The sequence below is a fragment of the Corvus cornix genome, chromosome 2 (genome assembly GCF_000738735.6).
Source record: "Corvus cornix cornix isolate S_Up_H32 chromosome 2, ASM73873v5, whole genome shotgun sequence".
Lineage (NCBI taxonomy): Eukaryota > Metazoa > Chordata > Aves > Passeriformes > Corvidae > Corvus > Corvus cornix.
The window spans coordinates 6,230,755-6,250,106 of NC_046333.1; the positions used below are offsets into that span (position 1 = coordinate 6,230,755).

General features: G+C 40.6%; 1 protein-coding gene across 4 annotated transcripts in view; it reads left to right on the forward strand.

Annotated features, from left to right (window-relative positions):
• GALNT11 (polypeptide N-acetylgalactosaminyltransferase 11) overlaps nt 1-19,352 on the forward strand; it is a 47,975-nt gene that overhangs the window by 9,634 nt on the left and 18,989 nt on the right. For 3 of the 4 annotated variants that reach the window (XM_010394846.4, XM_010394847.4, XM_010394845.4), the window contains exons 2-6: nt 6,132-6,464; nt 10,191-10,314; nt 11,672-11,838; nt 15,989-16,114; nt 17,412-17,661. In XM_010394846.4, the coding sequence (XP_010393148.1) occupies nt 6,170-6,464; nt 10,191-10,314; nt 11,672-11,838; nt 15,989-16,114; nt 17,412-17,661 (962 nt within the window). In that variant the 5' untranslated portion in view covers nt 6,132-6,169. Of the gene's footprint in view, nt 1-4,394; nt 4,460-6,131; nt 6,465-10,190; nt 10,315-11,671; nt 11,839-15,988; nt 16,115-17,411; nt 17,662-19,352 lie in introns of those variants that run through there. The other variant, XM_019283148.3, reaches the window with a different exon arrangement.

Here is a 19,352-nt window from a genome sequence, read left to right on the forward strand (position 1 = left end):
TGCTCCTAGTGATGTGTGTTGGATCTGAAGCAAAAGCTGCCCGAAGTGTCCCTTTTTCATCTTGCTGGTCTATTAACTGTGACTTTCCCAGAAGAGAGAGATTGTAATGGAAAGATTGCCTGGAAAAAAATAATTCTTGTGAAAGAGCAGAAGGTGTGTGAATGACATGTCTGTGTATTATTGCAGTTCTACTTCTTCCTAACCTGGCTTCTGTTCATTGCACTGTTAATGCTGTTGTTTGATAGTGATTCAACCAGTAAATTGGAAAGCCTATTCATGGGTAGCTATAACATGTTGGAGGCCAAGAAATGTAGAAAGAGTTAAGGCTGTTAAAAAACCAAAGTTGCATTTGTGAGTAGTGTTATTTTATATTTGTGTGTTCTGCTCTCTTCAAAAAATAAGAAAGTAAAAATTAGAAGCATCTATAGAAGATCATGCAGCAAATTATCCTAATACTCTGTAGCAAGATAAAGTAGTTCAATGGTTTGGGTTTTTTTTACTGGAATGCTTTTTAAAAATAAAGATTGTACACATCTGTTCCTTGCCTCAGTATAGTTCCAAAATACACAGGTATTCTTGCAGGGGACCTGGGTAGTATGAGTTGTGTGTCTGTCTTTTCCTTTTTTTTTTTTTTTTTTTTTTTTTAGAGGAAAAGCTGTTCTTGGAAAAACTACAAGTAGACTTTAAGGTTTTCTCAAATAACTTTTACTCCTATTTCAAAAATCTTGAGGTTAGTCTGATCCTCTGTTTGACCTCTGACAAACATGAGTTCTGGCACAGTTATGAAATATCTACTCATACGGTGTGTTTACTAAACTGTTGAGGTTAATCCAAGCAGATGTCAGTGCTTAAGCAGTGGCAGGTCATAGAGTCTGTAGCAAATATTGCTCATTAAGCCAAAATATTGTGGAGTGTGGTTGACGTTTTTGCTTCCTTTAAAAATATCCAAGGCCAACACATTGGGCCAGTGTTACTGAGAGCTGCACAGGTTACTAACAACAAATCCTGCTGGACTGTTGGGGGGAATACAGTTGTATCCTTGTTGGGCCAGTTATTAAATGAATGTAAATGTTCCCGGGTTTGATGTATGAAATGAATGTCATGGTGGTGGTGTAAGGCTGCTAAAAGAAGCTACTGTGACATGAAATGCCTCTTGCACAGTGAGTTCTGCAGCTCAGGTCTGGCAGGTGGGCTCCCGGAGAGTTTTTCAGCTTTGGGATTGATTGAATTTGAGAGACGTTCACTGCGTTACTAATATTTAACCTTTATAGTTCTCTTAAAAAAAAAATCAATTATTTACTACTTGTGCAAGGAACTGAGACTTACGTACTGGAATTCATGGAAATCAGAGGGCAGTATTTTACTCCTGGCATTTCTGGCATGTAGGTCTGCAAACTCAGTTCCAAGGCTTTGCCAAAGGAAAACTGTCAGGCAATAAATATATGACAGTCAAAACAGAGCAACAAGAGAGACACTGAAAGGCTGAATGTTTGGTTAGGAATTCTCAGAATACTGTGCCTTTCAGTCTCGGTCTCTTCTAAGCTGATGCTGATGGAGGCAGCTTCTAAAATATGTTTTTTTCTTTCTTGCTTCCAAACTGGATTGTAATTTCCTGATGTAGGAGATACTGCCACCTTGGATGATTTATGTTTGTCATGTTGAAGTGTCCCTGGATTCCTGGGCACGCCAGAGTGAACAGCCGTGAACTCCATCCATCTCTAGGGCATGGGAATGACTGCCTGTAAAATACTTAAAGGTGTTATCATTTTTTACTTGCTCTGGAAGCTCCTATCTTGCCAAGGGAAAAGAAATGCCTTCTGTTTAGTTGTCTACTACTTGAGTTTTTGGAAAGGAGAATTGTTTGAGGTGTTTTTTACTTTTGGCAGCTGTATTACTTTTCAGAAATGAAGGGGAGATGCATGATAGACCCTTCAAACCTAGTCTCTTTCCAGTAAAATTTGTGATGAACTGTACTGTGAAACAAGTCGTCTTGCTATGTTTAAATCATGGATTATTCTTGTGTGGCATTTAGTGGTTTTGTTTGCACTTGAATAAATAAATAGAAAAGGGTTTTAACTGTACTGTCCAAATAGCAATTTATTGGTGACTAGATTCATTGTTACAGTATTGCATATATGAAAATTATTCTTATGAGCCCACTGACAAGGTTATCTGAATAATACAATTCTGCTTTTTTTGATTTCAGTTGTTGCTATCTAACTGTTCAAACCTGCCAGCTGTGCTTGCATTAGCAGAGCTTTAGGCTGTTGAGTTAAAAATACATGTAATCTGTTTTTCTCATGCAGTGTGTATCAGGGCTGAGAAAGATCCTAATACTTTGGATTTGAAAGGCATGTCCTCTGCATCTCCTGTATTCAGGAACAGGTTTTCTCTATTTAAGAAAAAAACAGTGAGAACAACTAAAGAAGGATTTGGCTATACTTAAGTTTCAAAATCCTGCTTGGAGAAACCAACTGGGAGAGGATGGATGTTTAAGACACTCATCAAGGTATTATCACCTTCCGTAGGCTGAGATAGTCATTGGGTAAATTGGCAAAACGTATTTCCTAGAAGACTTCACAACACTGGAGAGCAAAGGAATCAGGACAAAGTAAGACTTTTATTCACTGTGTCTACATGGAAGGAGGTCATGGATAGGGAGATGGATGAGGTAAGAATCAAGGGTTGAGTGTCAGGCTCCATGAACTGAGTGTTTCCTCCTGTGTCCCTGTGACCAGCTGCAGTCTCCTCTCCTTCTCCCTCTGGCACTTACCAAAGTGGTTATTCTTTTGTTGCACACGGAAATGAGTGGAGGGATTCTTGTTTGTTGGTATGGTGAGGAGAGGCAGAGATACATTAATGTGACTGTGCTTTGTATGCATACAAGTGTAGGGCTGGAAAGGTTCCTCAGGGCAGATCCCAAGCAGGACTGACACGGCTGAAGACTTGGAAACCTCCTCTGGCCTAAACCACATCTGTAAGAAGTCAGTCAATTGAAAACTGTCTAAAACTGGAGCGTGCAGCTCTGACACAGATCATGACTCTGCTCAAATGGTAGAAGTTGTTGAAATCTAAAGGACAGTGTTTCTTTAAATACGTATATGTTGGTGAATAAGGTAAACTAATAAGCCTCAATGTGCTTTTCATACACAGAGTTATTTTTTTTTCCATTCTTCCTTCAGAATTGTCTAACTAGTGAGTCTGTATTTTCCTGCCAAATAAATTACCAAGTGTCTTGGTTGAATAGCAAGGTGCTGAACTGTTCATTGTGGAGGTTCTGTAATTTGATTCAAATGCAGTATTTCAACATCTTTATCATTTTACAAAATGCCAAAATAATGAAGGAGAGGAAAAAAAGGTGAAGCAGATCTAGCAAGGATCAGGTGGAAATATCTGGTTTGTTTAGCTATGGTTTGCATTTATTACTTTTGTAGCAGTAGCCAAGCATGAGCTTTTAGCCTGTTCAGAGAGCTCTCTGGAGATAGAAGGGATGTACAGCAATGTCCTCACTCTGGTGATTAGTAATTTATTCCTTCCTCTTTAATCTGAGTGTGCCTGATGTCAGTCACAGCAGACTTTAACCTTACTGTGGGTGGAAGTGCCACAGCAGCAGGTGTAGCTCTGAGCTATGAAAGAGATGCAAGGAACTAGGGAAATACTTAATCCGTGAGGAATTCTGCTCTGTGTGCCTGTCTTCTGACTGTTACCAGAGATAGAATAAATTATGTTTGGTGTTTTTCTGTGCAAGCTGCAGTGTAGATGCATCCTTAAACAACTCTGACGTGAAATGGTTCCTTCTCTGTTATAGTAATCTTTATCTTACTAGGACAGTTCTGTTCCGAAGTGTCAGTGCATTTTAGGATTGTCCATCTGTGTTACCATAGTGAATGGAAAAACACCTCCAGCAGTTTTTGAGGAGCAGTATGTTAGGCTTGGACAAATCTTACAGCAGATGACCTTCTGGTAGCCATGCAAAAAGAACCTGGCAAGCACCCAGATCCTCTTTTATGGAGAAGCATTAATTGTCTGCAGACCGCCAAGCAACAAGAAGTATTATAATGAGAGGATATAATTGTTTATCTGCTCTTGCTCCTCTGCAGCCTCATGTGCTTTTTCTGAGCCAAGCTTCACCTTGGTATGATTGTGTTAGCACAGGGCGTGAGGTGGTGGGGATTGGTCATCTATACTTCTCTAACTGGTAAACCTATTCTGCTAGCTAAAACAAGGATTTTCTTAAATCGTTTCTGCTCCAGAGCATTCGGTGCCTGACTAATTTCATGGCTTTGCAGTTCAGCAGTGAGATTTCTGTGTGACAGAGAGCCAGTTTCACAGAGAGTGCAATTCATCTGTATGCACAGGGTCAGCCTGAGATTTAAACCCTGCGTAAGACCTTTTTAAGCTCCCTGGGCTCAACTGCTGCATAGATTGCTGCCTTGCAGGAGTGAGGGAGTTTGACATGGTAAGAACAATGGGTAAATTATTTTTGAGGCGGGTGCGTTTTGGTTTTTTTGCTTTACACTGTGGATATTTTATTCTTGGGAGATGATGACCTGCTGGCGTCTGGGAAATGTAAGCTTGAATTTTGACATATATTCTTTTTGGATGCAAGTCACTAAGGACTCAGAATTACATTACCAAAGTACATGGTGTCTTTATAATGTTCTTTGGGATCATTAGCAGCTTCTACCTTTATTTAGTAGTTTCCCATATTGAGAAAGAATAATTTGTTTGTACTCATAAAAGTTCTGGTTTGTTCTTTGCCACCCTTACCTGAAGACTTCTGGTGGTTTCTGACTTTTTGAGTAGTTTGAAAAATGCATCAGGATAAATGATTGACTCCCACCCCAATATTTGTTTTCTTAGAACAAAATTTTTGCTAATTAAAGGTGATTAAATTATTTCCTGACTTTTTGTTACTGTTCAACCAGTACTGTGTTACTTGTTGTGGTTACACAGTGATGAAAGAAAATCAAATTCTTTGAGTCAGTGTTTTTGTTTCCCCCTGAGTTTGGGGAACTGATCTGTATAGCTTTTAAAGCTTGGGGGGATTTTTTTGTTAGTGTGGGGGTTTTTTGTGTGTTGTTTGGGGTTTTTGTTTGGTTGGTTTTGTTGGGTTTCTTTTGCAGGGTGGGGGGAGGGTGTTGAGCTTTTTTTAGATTTGGGGAACTCCAGAAAGTCTACCCAGTTCTCCGGGCCCATAAATAAAATATTTTCACCAGCTTCATTTGCTTTACTTTACAGTTTTGCTTATGACAGTTATTTCCAATATAGCTTGGGAAAATTGTGGATGTCTAAAGTAAAACTCTAGTCTGGGTGGTTTCCTTCCAGCTCTAGATGAGCATCTTCTCCAGGGAATATGAAAGCTTTTCTGGAGTCTGCAGAGGCCTGGAGGAACCCAGTAAATTACCTTAGAGCTTTTTCTTCTTTCCCTATCCCCTGTTTTCTTTCTGTGGAGAAGATTATCTGTAAATGCGACTATCTTGGTGCTGTGTGCTGTTCAATTGTACCCCATGTTTTCTGGAACTCCTGGGACACTCATGATGGCTGTTCTTAAATTTGGGGCAAGAAGAACTGAACTATGTGGCTTTTTTGAATCTGTATTCTCTCATTCCATGCTTTAGGATAGGATCTGAACTACAAAAATGGATACATGTGGACCTACTCTTGGGCAACTGGCTCAGAGTGGCCCTGCGTCAGCAAGGGGGTTGGACAAGGTGACCTCCAGATGTCCCTTCCAGCCAAAACAATTCAGTGAAGAATCAATTCCCTGTGTATAGTGTATTTAATTATATAGTTATAGGTTTAATTCAAGGCAGGCATACTAGAAATATACTGTTGTTGAACAGAGATAAGTATATAACTATTCTGAGGAAAATTAATAATTTTTACCTTTAATTTTCGTCTGTCACTGGGCTCTTAGTGATTGTTTGCTCCATGTTTTGAAGCAGTGGTATCCACATTAAATGTGAAAACTGGTCATGTTTACTTTTTGAATGGGAGAGTGAAAAGGGATTTACTTCTTAAGGTCTGTGCTTAAAGTTTAAGTTCTAAAAATCTCTTAACTAACCTATAGAATGTATTTCCTAAGGTAACAGGCAGCACTCTCAAAATGTGTTTTCACTCTTTTTCAGGTAATTGAGAATGGGCCCTCAACGATGCTGAGTCTACAATGGGAAGTGTCACACTTCGCTATTTCTGCTATGGGTGCCTCTTCACATCTGTGACCTGGACACTTCTGCTCTTTGTTTATTTCAACTTCAGTGAAGAGAACCAATCCTTCAAGAATGTGCCCATCAAGGGGCTGGAACCTCAGAGGCCATTTCCAAAAAAATTCTACCCCCGTTTTACACGAGGGCCAGTTAATATACCTGAATTGCAACAGAAGGAGAATAAGATAGGAAACTCTTTTGGAAATCATATCCAGGACCCAGTTAAGGGGGAGATAGAATTCTCTCCTGAAATGGGTAAGTAGTTTTCAGTGTTGGTGACAAACTTAGTAAAACAACAGAAGAAATGAGACAGTGTTCTGTAAAAAAAATCACAAGGGAAAGTGTATAATGAAGAAATTTTGTTAGTTAAAATACAGGTGGCACTCGTGGCTCTTTTCATTAGGAATTACTTAAAATTTATTCTACAGCGCTTAATCCAAAATACACTCTTTCTAGCATTTGCATCTATGCTGGGTCAGTGCTGATGAGGACTGGGTTATAGCACAGGTCTGCCCTTGATGAACTAAATCTTGCTTTTGGAAGGTTCAGTGTGTGCTTGTTTCGTATCTTACTCCTGTATTAATTGGGCTCAAATACATAAGCTTTAATTAGCTACAGAAAAACTACTTACATGCAGTAATTAAAAATAGTTTGATATCAATAAACAATAAAGAGGACCCATTGATTTGGAGAATGTGCTTGGAGTATGACTTAATCTATAAGAAATGCATGTAGGACAAACTTAAAATGCGAGGTTGAGATGACAATGGTTAGAGCCAAATCCTACTTCCTTTGTACCAGAAAAGGTCTGTATGTTTCACTAGAGTATGTTTCATCAGTGAGGTGATTTAGTTCTGTGTTCCAAATTAAAATGCTTTTTGTATTCAAGTGCTTACAGCATATTCACTGCTGTTTTTAGATGTGCAAACAGGCATATTGTGTACTGGCTTAAAACTTGATTTGAGTCTGGAGGCAGAAGCTGGGTGTTATGGCAGAGTGTTGGAGTGTTGGTTTCTGCTGCTGCTTTGGGAAATACAGCACAGAAACCTTCATAGCCAGAGTTTAATGCTCAGATCTCAGTGAAGTCCACTGTCACGAGTGTGGATGAATGGTGAATCATGAGCTTCGTGAGTTTATAGAACTTAACCAAACTTCACTTTCTGAGTTGGTCATTAGACTTGTGTGGATATGTTAGAAAAACGGCAGTTCATGTTGCCCTGTGGCATTATAAGTGTTTATCAGTTCACTGCAAAAAGCCTGAGCACCAAGCGAGGTGAAGGCCAGTCCAGAGGTGGCCATTTCTTTTCAACTCTTCAGTACGGGCCAGGAAAGAAATGGAGCTTTTTAACTGAGGAGTCCTTTGATCTTCAAATCAAATGCCTGGTTTGGTTGGTGAAAGCCAAGTGCCAGGATAAATCCTGTGTCAATCATCAGGAGGCAGCTCTTAAGATGAGGTGTTGTAGGAAAGGGCTTCCTGTCTGTCTAGGTTAGGACAGTGATAAACATGCAAAGCAAAAAAAAAAAAAAAAAAAAAAAAAAAAAAAAATTAGAAGAAAGTTGGTGTATGATAGTCAAATCAAACTGTCATCTGGTAGGTCATTCTATCTTTTTTTTTTTCATTAATCTGTGAGAACCATGTAACACTGCTGAAGTAAAGCCTAAACTGAGGTTTTGATTGCAAACCCCTTGTTTTCCAAGGGTTTCTGTCTGCTCTTTGAACTGAAATTTTTCAGGCATTTTGCATGCATTTGATACTGTTCTTCATGAGAAGGTTTTAAAAATATTAGAACTCCTTAAATATATTAATAAGATCAGAAAAATGTAGTTAGTGGTTGACTATGGATGGATTGTAGAATGAAACATTTGGGGTGTGTTTTAAGTGCATGCTTAGTATGAAGAAAACATTTTAAGGTGACCACAGCACACTGTGCCACTGATTATGCCAGAATGACGGAGCTGGGTGTCTGAACTGACCAGCTGACGACCTTCCTTTGGGAATGGATGTGGTTCATAGGAGGACTGACTGACCCCTTTAGGCTGCTGGTGCTGGGGGAGTGACACTGCCTCTGTAAAGACACCTCATTCCTACCCCCACGATGCAGCTCATCCGCAGTGGGAGCACTCACCCATCAGCAGGACAGCCAGTCACGAGACACTCTGTGGGTGTGTCCCGTGTATCTCACAGATATCACAGCCCAGCGCTTCCCACTTGGTCCTGCACAAATGTCAGGGCATTTATTCTTGAGCTGTTTGATAGTGCAGCTGCATTGCCATTGCTGAGCTCAGGATTGAGAGCCACAGGGTGGTAAATGTAAATGGTGGGAATGTGGATGCATGGAATTCCCTCCAGAAGGTCACCTGATACCTGTAGGTAGACTTTGTAATTGAGACACAGCTGTGCTCTGAAGGCCCAGGCGAATTACTTGTTTTGAAGCTTTTTTCCATTTCAAACTTTAAAAATTAGTTCTCTTTTGTGTTTAACCCAACTAATTTTCTCCAGGCTCAAGATCAGCTGGCTTTTGCATAGCTGATGAAAACTGGAGAACATGAGGTGTGGAGACAGGCTGAGAGGATTGAGTTTATTCTGCCTCAGAGAGAATGCTGAGGGGTGAGATTTTATTGCTGTCAGCAGCAGCTGAGTGGGAGGCTGTAGGAAGATGGAGGCAGACTCCTTCCATAGTGCATGGGATTCTGATAAGAAATTGGAGCGAGGGGATTTCAGTTATGGAAGAGGAAGAACATTTTCAGTGTGATGGTGCTCAAATGCTTGAACAGGGAAATAAGAGCTTGTAGAATCTCCATCTTTGGAGATACTGAAGGCTTTCAAAACTCAACTGCACTGGTCCTGAGCAACCTGATCTAGCTGGATCTGCTTTTGGGAAGGAGATTAGACCAGGTGTCCGTTTCAATCTGAATTATTCTGAGAAGGCGTGGAACATTTTCCTGGATATATGGTAGCATTAATGAGGAACCCTCTTGTTTTCTGCAGATTTTGAATGATATGGAGATGATGGGTAGGGTGGAAAGAGATAACTGACATGATCCTTGCTCATTTCTTGTACTGAGATTTCAGTGAAATTGCCTGTGTAGCCTGAAAATAACTGAAGAGAAAGCATCTCATTCTGTGCAGCCAGCTGAATAGAGACAATAAAAAATAATCACTCTCCTGCCTATATTGTTGTAGAAGTGGCTGGAGGCACAGGTGGTGGCAGACACCAGCTGTCTTTCCCTCATAGAGTTGTGTGAAGCACCACACTGGTTTGGTTCTATTCACACTGGTAAGTACGTGGCTCAGTGAGAGAAGCCTGTGGCACCAAGTCAAGGCAGGCAGGATGGCATTGAAAATTTCATCTTGGCTTATAGCAGTACATTTCCTGATACCAACTTCTTCTGCCATACGTAGTAACAGTTGCCACTTCTGTTAAAATAATCAATGAACAGCAGCTCCGGTGGTGTTTTACTTGCTGTTAAAGTCCCAGGTGAGATAAAAAAAAGTTTACAGTTCTTGTGTAGTTATTTTTATTGCCACAGACTTCAGAACTGCATGAAATTTGAGCTGCTATTGTGAGGTTTTTCTACCATTCTAAATGTATTTCCTCTCTCAAAAATCCCATTACAGACCTGTCACCTGTAGGGATAGATGCTGATTCATTGTATGCCAAACTCTATCCTCTGTTGCTTGTTTGATGTTGGTTTTAGCTGGTGCTGTGAATTAGAGGCCATGTGAGTGAAGGGAGGCAATAAACACGGTGGAGCCAGCAGTCTTTGGAGAAGGATTTAACTTTATTAACAGCTGCTAAGTGCTGCCTGTTTGTGGGAGGGAGCAGAAGTAGTTGCACAAATACACACTTTGCAAAACCAGAGGGGTTTTTAAGAATATAATGGACTTCAGAAGAGGTTAAAGTGTAAGTTTCAATCCTTGATTTCTTTCAAATGGTGTTTTTGAGACTGTTAGCTGATCTAGGCGTGTTACTTTTGCAGGAATGATTTTTAATGAAGAAGATCAGGAAGTGAGAGACTTGGGCTATCAGAAGCATGCTTTCAATATGCTTATCAGCAATCGACTGGGATACCACAGGGAGGTGCCTGATACAAGAGATGCAAAGTAGGTGCTGAATTTTGGAGAGAATGTGGTATAGTTTCATGTGCTCAATGGCTTGTTACACCTGATGTAGTATTTAATATTTTTGGTATAACATTTCTGTCATACACTGTTTCATCTTCATGTGTTGCTGAAGGCAGATTTTTCAACTATTTAACAGGAGTGCTTGAGGCTAGAGTTTTTATTCTTTGGTCTTTTCTGTCTTTTTTGACTGAATATTGTTTCTGGAGATCTGTTTTTTTTTTTTATCAACTGCTAAAGGTACATGATAGATTGTGCACTGCTCTGAATATTTTCTATTAAAGAGCAGATATTTTTCTATAATCTATCTGGTGCATGTAGTGAGGGGAACAACTCACCTCTGTAGCAACAATAAGTCCCAACACTGAAAAATAAATAAACCTGCGTCTATTTTTCTACTGGTTTCTCTGGTCTGGGTAAATGTAATGAATTGTACTTGCTGATATGTCTCTCCCAGAACTGAGCTCATTCAGAATAAATGAAAGCTTTTCTTCTATACTTTCAGGTTTTCATTTATATTTTCTTATGTTTATTGGATCCCCCAGCCTGGCACCTTCATATGGCATTAATTGGTGATACTGTGCCCTATTAGAAGTAAGGACAGGCTTTGAAAATAAGAAGAAATAATGATCTTTTGCTTTGAGTCGGATTCAGCTTGCAGATTAAGATGCTTAGATAACTGCTTGTTAGTCAGTTGTTTCTGCTTTTATTATAATTAGCAGAGATCCAGTCAGTGCAGTTAATGAAGCATGCAGAGCTCTTCAGCTGACAAAACACACTTGACAGCCTTAGGGTGAGCTGAACACCATTTAGACTGCACTGACAGCAGTGACTAGACTTAAGTGTCTTAATCTGCCCTCTGTATCCCAGCCTTGGTTGTGTAAATAGGTTTTTAGCACCAGTGGAAGTTTTCTGGGTATCCAACTTGTCTCCAGCAGCTGGCCAATAAAGCTACGGTATTTTTGTGGGCCTCGTGTCGTATTTGTGCTTCTTGTAGATGTCTGAGCTACCTCATGGAACTAGACAGTGTTTTGACAGCTGAAACAAGCCCTCACTATCTTCTGTTCTCTGTCTTGAGGATCTCTGGTTCTTCCCACCTCAATCCATGATATCCTCTGTAACACAAGCAGCAATGTTAACTTTGAGTCTGTATTATGTGGAGAGTAACTTACTATGCTGAGCCCGCTGTAGCTGTTACGTGTCTGGGCTCGTTATGTTCACGTTAGGGGTTCCTCCTACACATTTAATGTTTGCTTGTTATTTATGAAGTTTCAGCAATGACCCAGCTCTGTGGAAACCCCTCTGTAAATAGTGATGACGACTCTATTCCTGTTTGTAGATGCAGAGCGAAGTCCTACCCTGCTGATCTGCCCTCTGCCAGTGTCGTGATCTGTTTCTACAATGAGGCACTCTCAGCCCTGCTCCGCACAGTGCACAGCGTCCTGGACCGCACCCCTGCTCACCTCCTGCACGAAATCATTCTGGTGGATGACAACAGTGAATTGGGTGAGAGACCCTTTCAGGAATGTTAACTTCTGGGCCTTCCTGTGCTTTATTGACTGATCAAAATAAATAGTGGAAGTTGTGATGCAAAACCAATTTGTACTGCAGCCCATCTCCAGAAAGTGCCAGCCAGTAGGGGTGTGTGGTGTCCTGAGATGCCCAAGGTGGCATCCTCTTTGCCACTGGTGCCATTTTACTGATGAGCTTTGTATCATACCGGCTTCAACATTCAAAATCAGGTTTTGAAGCTACTAATCACAGACTCAAAGAATGTTAGAGGGCTGGAAGGGACCTTAAAGATCATCCAGTTCCAACCCCTGCTGCCATGGGCAGGGGCACCTCCTGCTAGACCAGATTGCTCAAGGCCCTATTCAACCTGGCCTTGAATGCTTCCAGGGATGGGACATCCACAACCTCCCTGAGCAACCTGTTCCAGTGTCTCACAACCCTCACAGAATAGAATTTCTAACTATAGAGTATCTAACCTAAAATTCCTTTCTTTCACTTTGTACCAATTACTCCTTTTGCTGTCACTCCAGTTGCTGATGATGAGTCCCTCCCCAGCTTCCCTGTAGGGTTCCTTCAGATATAGGAAGGTTGCAATGAAGTCTCCACAAAACCTTCTCTTCTCCAGGCTGAACAGCCCCAACTTTCCCCTGCTTTCACAAGGGAGGTGCTCCGCTCCTCTTATGCCCGGTCTTGCACACAGTGATGAGTGGAGGTCATGAAGCAGTTGTTTATTGTTTGGGTTTTCTTAGCAGTTCCTTGCTTGGGCTGCTCAGGTGCTCAGAGCAGATGACAGAGAGGCCACTACTAGCGGTGAATGCATCTGAAAGGCGCTGGAGGCACACAGACACACCCGGCTGCAGGCTTGTGGGTGGGTTGCTGTGCCACTATGGAAACAGTGCCGTGTTTTGTACTTGCTCAGCGTCTCGGACCAGCAGCATGCTGGGGCCGGAGCTCAGCGTGGCCGGGAGGGCTCTGCGTGGCTCTCGAACAGCCTCTTGTGGCCACCCCGGCAGCGGCTGTCCTGCCTCTGGAGCAGCCTCTGCTCCCGCAGGCACGCAGGGGCCCTGGAAGGGTAGACCCTGCAGAGTTGCTTTGCTCCTGTTGAAGGATTGCTGCTTTTTCTCTCGATCGACAGACAAGGTAAAGACAGACACACAATTCAAGCGTGGCCCTCCAAAAGCTCTTCATTTTGGCCCTTCAAATGCCTGGTGAGGAATGTGTTAGTATAGCAGTTCTTGCCAGCAGGACTCTGCAAGTTCCCTGCTCACATCTGTACGAGTCCACAATTTTTTGCATTTTAAAAATGACTTTTAGATTGTATTTTTATTTAATATATGTAATTTTAGCTCCCTTGGTCTCATTGTTTGGCTTCTGGTTTAAGGTCTCATTGGCTCTAAGAGACTGGTTAGGTATGTCTGCTGTAGAATGGCATTCTCTTGTTATGCTGGAAGTTGATTTCTCTGAGGTCGGATCAAATGTCGAGATACAAGAGATAGCAAAGATCAAACACTCTTCCTTGCTAAGATAAGAATGTGTAATATTTAAAAGCTTATTTTGTTTTGTGTTTTGGGAACATATGCCTTTCTATGAAGTGTCTTGTGCAATTTGTTTTGTATTCAGAACTTGCCTTACTTCAAAACTCAGTCTTTTGAATGTGAGGATGCATTTGATTGATGCCTGTGTTGAGGCAGTAATACCATCACTCTTCTGGTCTGTTGTTAAATTGAAGCAATTAGCAAAGTTGCTAATTTGAACCAAATTAAGTTCAAAACATTCAAGTAGTTATTTTTGTCTTTCTGACTTCAAATGAACTTGTTCTGAAGCCAAAGGCAGAAGGAGGTATTGTTTACACACAGAATTATTGCTCTTGATGCTAAGGATCCTATATTTTTACTGCTGCTTAGTTTTAAGGGATGGATTCTTATAGCAGAAGAACGGCAAAGATGGTTTGGGGTCTGAGGAAACGGATAAAAACTTTGGCTGTGCTATAGATCTCATGAGCTTGGGCAGATTGCTTGATCTTTATGCCCCTTTGTTTTGTTTTTTAATTAATTTTCCTTCCATTGCCTGCTTTCTGAAGTGGTGTTTTGGGTGAAATTCTCTCTAATTCTTCACTTGTAAATATGGGAACTGTGCTACACATCTGTGCTGTTGTGCAAACCTTGGACCATTGCACCTAATTTTGCCGCAGAAAGCTTCTTAGACTCAATCATCAACAGTCTTACTAGCTGGGCAGGAATTGCCGTGGCTCAGCTGAGCCCACTGTTGTATTTTTTTTCCATTCCCTGAAAGGCAGGATTTCTTTTTCTGATATAGCCTCTTTCTCCCTGATTTAGCCTTAACCTGTTATGGAAAAGCCTGAGGATGTGTTTTGAAGGCTGTTACTGGAGGCATTCTTCTCTGTAGGAGAGATTGAAGAACAGAAAAGGAGCCAATTGTCTGCAACTCAGTACTTAAAAATAGTTTAAAATAATAACACTCCAGATTCCCATCCCAGGTCCCATTTTGCCTTTGTTGCGTAGATGTGGAGGAAGGTAATGCCTAAAGTAATTTTTGAAGACTGGCTAAAGGGGAGCAATTCTCTCCTTGGAGCAAAATTTCTCAGACAGGCTATATTGAAGCAATTTTTTGGGTTATATCAGAAGTAATCAGTGTTCCCAGTGGACATGAGGGCAGCATGCAAAAACCCATCAACAACAAAATTCCCAAAACTTCATAGTGAGACAAATCTGCCTGTTGAGGATGACCTGTGATACGGGCACAGTTGCTAGCAGAATGCCATTTTGTGTGGATCAAAACTCTACTGGCTCTTACGTTCTGCTGCTCAAGCTCATCTTGTGGACCTGGTTTGGCTCCTGATATGGATGTGACATCTTTTCCCCTTTTTATTTATTTATATTTAAAATTTTTTGTTTTGTTTTCAGAAGTTTGCAGTTGCAAAACTCTTTCCTTGTTTATTTGCCTCATCTGCTGTAAGAGCTGAGTTTGATAACTGAGCTTTTCTGCTTTGTGCTGGCCCATTGTTTCTGCAGGTGTATGCTGTTCTTCTCTTGCTAAAATGAATCAGGTGAAGAATGACTCAAACACTATTTTATTTTACATTTGCAAATGTGTCTGTCATGCTTGCTTGGATATCTCATTTGGGTAGCACCTTAGAAACTATTTCATCAGTTTTCTAGGAGACTGCTCCTGCCTGAAAGTTCTTATTCCTCCTTAAGGTTATAGCTCTGACTTCCACATATATTCCATTGGCATTTAATCTTGTTAACAACAACTTTAATGTTTGAGCTGACAATGATCAGAATGATGTTTATTTTGGCATATTCTCTGATGAAAGTCTGTCTGCCTCTCTATACCAAGGTTCTCTATGAAGTCTCAGTTGGTTTTTGTTTTTCTTTCTCATTTTATATTCCTCTTTATATCTTCATAAGCTTATTAACTTATGCTTTTCCATTACTTCAGTCTTTATGTGTCTGTCTTCTCTTCAGTAGTCCCGCTCTAATGTTAGAAACCACTGACCTTGGGTGAAAGAAGTATTGTTACTCTTAAAATTGCCATTGATGTTAGCTAAGTTACAGTAGTGCTACAGTAGTGCCTATAGACTTCAGTGAACTCTGTATTCCTTCAAAAGCACAGGCTTGCCGGCAGAATCTTTGATCCTTTTGGGTTTTCGTAAAGCCACCAGCTGTGAGTGAGTTGTACTTTGTATCTGTTGTTCTGTCAGTTAAGCAGGTACAGATAATATAAGGTGTCTTCATGCTTCTTCTGAAAGGTGTCAGCATTTGTTTTCCTGTATGGAATGCAGTAATTGAAGTCATTTGCCTGTGTGAAACGTTTATTGTTGCATCTGTTGCAAATGCCAGTTGACAGGAGAAGGATTTGGAAATGTGTTTCTTTGAACAGCACTGTTTTTTGAGTCTAGTAGTTCCAGTTAACATGAGTAATGTGCTAAAGGCATTGGAGGGGAAGTGTAGGATGTGGGATGACTGACTCTCCTTATGATACTCCTGGTTTGAAGCTGTGCTTTGTCAGGGTAACTTTTTGATCAAGATTTTGGCCATTTTTGATTTAAATGTCTTGGGACTTTAAACAAAGCTTTCAGAATTTCTGGCCTGTTGTTGAACTTCTGTTTTCCTTTTCTCAGCTGACTTGAAAAAAGACTTGAGTGAATATGTTAAAACTCAGCTTCCCAAAACCACAAAATTGGTAAGAAACGAGAAGAGGGAAGGCTTGATTAGAGGAAGGATGATTGGAGCCTCTCATGCCACAGGTACCCTTGCTTATTTCTCTTTTCCTTGCATACTTTGGCAGTAAGTTCATTGGGTGACTTCTCTTTTTGTAGTGCAGCTTTTCAGATGTTGAATGTTTGACCTGTGGTTACTTTAGCCCCCTGCAGGGGCTCTGCTTGTCATGCCACACTTTAAGCTACACAACTTAGCATTGTCCCATGTCTTTTTTCCCCTGCACTATCTCAAATGATAACTGCAAATTTGGGTTCAAATTTGAGTGGTTTTTAAACCTTGAGACATTTTGAGTGTCTCAGCTGTTCATTATTTTCTTTTTTTTCCTGGAGACATTTGCTTTCAATAAAATGAGGTACTTTTTTAGACTGGGTAAGTGAAATTGTGAAACAAAATCAGTATCGTGCTCTAAAAAAGTAACTTGTTTTATTGAAAGTTACTAACACAACTTATCATCATCCCAGATCTTCCCCTGCACTATCTCAAACAATGACTGCAGTGTTAGTGAGACAATGTAGAATTTTCCCTATTCTTGCCCTCAAAGAATGTTGTCTCAGGAGCATCTCCATGTGGTCAAGATACTGCAGTTACAGAATATTTTTTGCATGTTTTTTGTGCAAACTTTTGGTCTAAAATGAAATCTGCTCCCTTTTAAGGTACGCTAATCTGGTTTCTAGTTCTCAAATCTAATAGCAATTTTTCTTGTATAAGCTCTTCTGTTGCAGTGAGTGTTAGGTGGGAAAACCAGTATTTGGTGCTTTATAAACAACCGTTACCAGAATGTGCTTTCAGTTAAATTCTTTGGCATCTGAGAAAGTGTGTGCTACTTTCTTAAATAATTTTGAGTGGCAGATGAGTCTCTTAATTGGTGTTTACTCATTAGCGTTGTAATGGTATAATCCAGGGAGAAGATTCTGCTTGCATTTTCCAAGCTGCGCTAAAATTCATTTCAGTCAGTGCAATTTAAAATAATTTGACTGCTCTTTTGAACTGCTAGAGTTCCATCCCCATGCCCAGTCAATACTGTCTGTGGGGTGACTTCTTATATTTGCATGTTCTGGAGTTGTTTTCTTTAAAGCTGTTTCCCATCTCTTCCACGTTATTGTAGTGTTAAATAAATTTTATGTTGTGTCATAAAGATGCTGATGCCTTTTTAGACCAACTGAGCAGGAGGATGTGTCATAGATCAAACTGTTCCTACTGACTGTGGCTGGCAATCTGCACGTAAATTGACGAGTATTGCTTTGTTGAATGCACGTGTGTTTGCACTTAATTGCATGTTTGTGTTCCATGGCACCATGGATCTTTGTTTTGTGTGCTCTGCAGGGAAAGTGCTGGTGTTCCTGGACAGTCACTGCGAGGTGAACGAGATGTGGTTGCAGCCTCTGCTGACTCCCATCAGAGAGGATCGCAGGACTGTGGTGTGCCCTGTGATCGACATCATCAGTGCTGATACCCTCACTTACAGCTCCTCCCCTGTTGTGCGGGGGGGCTTTAACTGGGGCCTGCACTTCAAATGGGATCTTGTTCCTTTGTCAGAACTGGAAGGACCTGAGGGAGCCACTGCTCCAATCAAGTAAGGTTCCTCCTCTGTGGTGAGAAGCTTCGTGTAATACAGGGATAAGCAGAAGCACTTTCTAAGCAGTAGGGAGTGTTCTCTGGCTGTGCGGGTTTAGGAGCAGATGGCTAACCTGTCAAACATCTGACTTGTTTATTTCACCCACAACTATTTCACTTTAATTTCTTGCATTTAATCATAAATTAGATATATCGGTTTTATTAGGTCATACTTCTCGAAAATGCTTATACAATAGCAGCTTTTGCTGAAGACAAAATTCTGAGGGAGCTTATGATAGTCTGTATTAAACCTGTCCAATAATTTCACTTTTGAGCTATGCATTGATGTTTGTTTCCAGTCTGCTGATGTGCTTGGCTTAATGACAATTTGGATGCTGCCTTTGTGGCAGGAATAGCCTGCATATCCCACTAATACGAGCTATATAATTTCTGTGATGAAATGCTAAAGAACTGCTAGATTGGGAAAATCTGTGTTTGTGGTAATAGCAATTTGTTTTTGTGGTCTTCTGAGAGTTGTTTTAAAACAAAAGTCTCAGTAAAGCTCAACACTGGGATTTGAAAGTTACCTTCCTTATCTTTTAACCACTGATGGCTGTGTGACCTGTACAGAACTGGCAATATCTGGCTCTAGTGGATGTGTGGCTGAGGTAAAGTGGTGACAGCAGGCACCGTTTTTTTAGGAGCAAACATGTATGGTACAGACACAAGACTAGAACTGTTCCAAGTGAATCCCTTCATGAAAAGAACCAGGCCTGCTACAGCAAAGGCAAGAAAGCTCATTGTTCTTTTCCTAGTTGCAGGTATCAATCTCAGTACATAATTCAGGTTTGTCAGGTGGAGGAACTTCACCTTTTTTACAAACTGACTCCTTGTGGATAAAATTTGCCAACTGAATCAGAAATTGGGTGTGTTTTCCTTGGACTATAAATGAAGAGCATTTCAGGCTGGCACAAACAGTTCCAGCTCAAGGTTCTCTGCTATCATCTGACAGTTCTGCAGTTGGCCTTCCCATGACTCCCCATCCCAAAATTTTGCCTGAGAAGCCAGGAAACTTACTAAGTTATTTAACAGTTCGACTGGCTTGTTTGGAGAGTGCCACTGTGGCAGTTTCTGAGCCTGGCAGGGAAAGACAGACTGAAATCATCTGAGTGGGGAATCAGCATCAAGTGTTAAAATCCTTATTCTGTTAAGAGCTATTCTCACATTTAATTTGGTTGGTGGCTGAAGGTTAACTGTTGCTGTGTTCAACACTGTTGTGGCATTCTTTCAACTCACTTTTATGAAAAAGTCCTATGCTAAAAAGACAGAGAACTTTGTAGTTAAAGCAAGTGTAATAATCTGAAAAGATGACCTTTTCTGAGTATGAAAGTGATTTTTCCTACCTAAAGGTCTCTGCCTCCTTTGTAAAAGGAGCTAGATTGCTATTTAACCTTTGAAAATGGATTTCCATCCAACAGAAAGTATTGCATTTTAGAGACCTTCACAATGAAATATTTTGGTGTCAGAGTGGAAAAATTGAGAGCAACCTTTCAACCAAGGTATTAAGGTGACAGAAACTGTAGTAGAAATTTGTGTGAAAACAAGAAATGAAATCTTGACCTAGGTTTGGTTTCATCACAGAGTTTAATTTGCAAGGATGGTAAAAAGTTTTTTTCCAGCCCATTGGATGTTCCAACTACCATATCATGT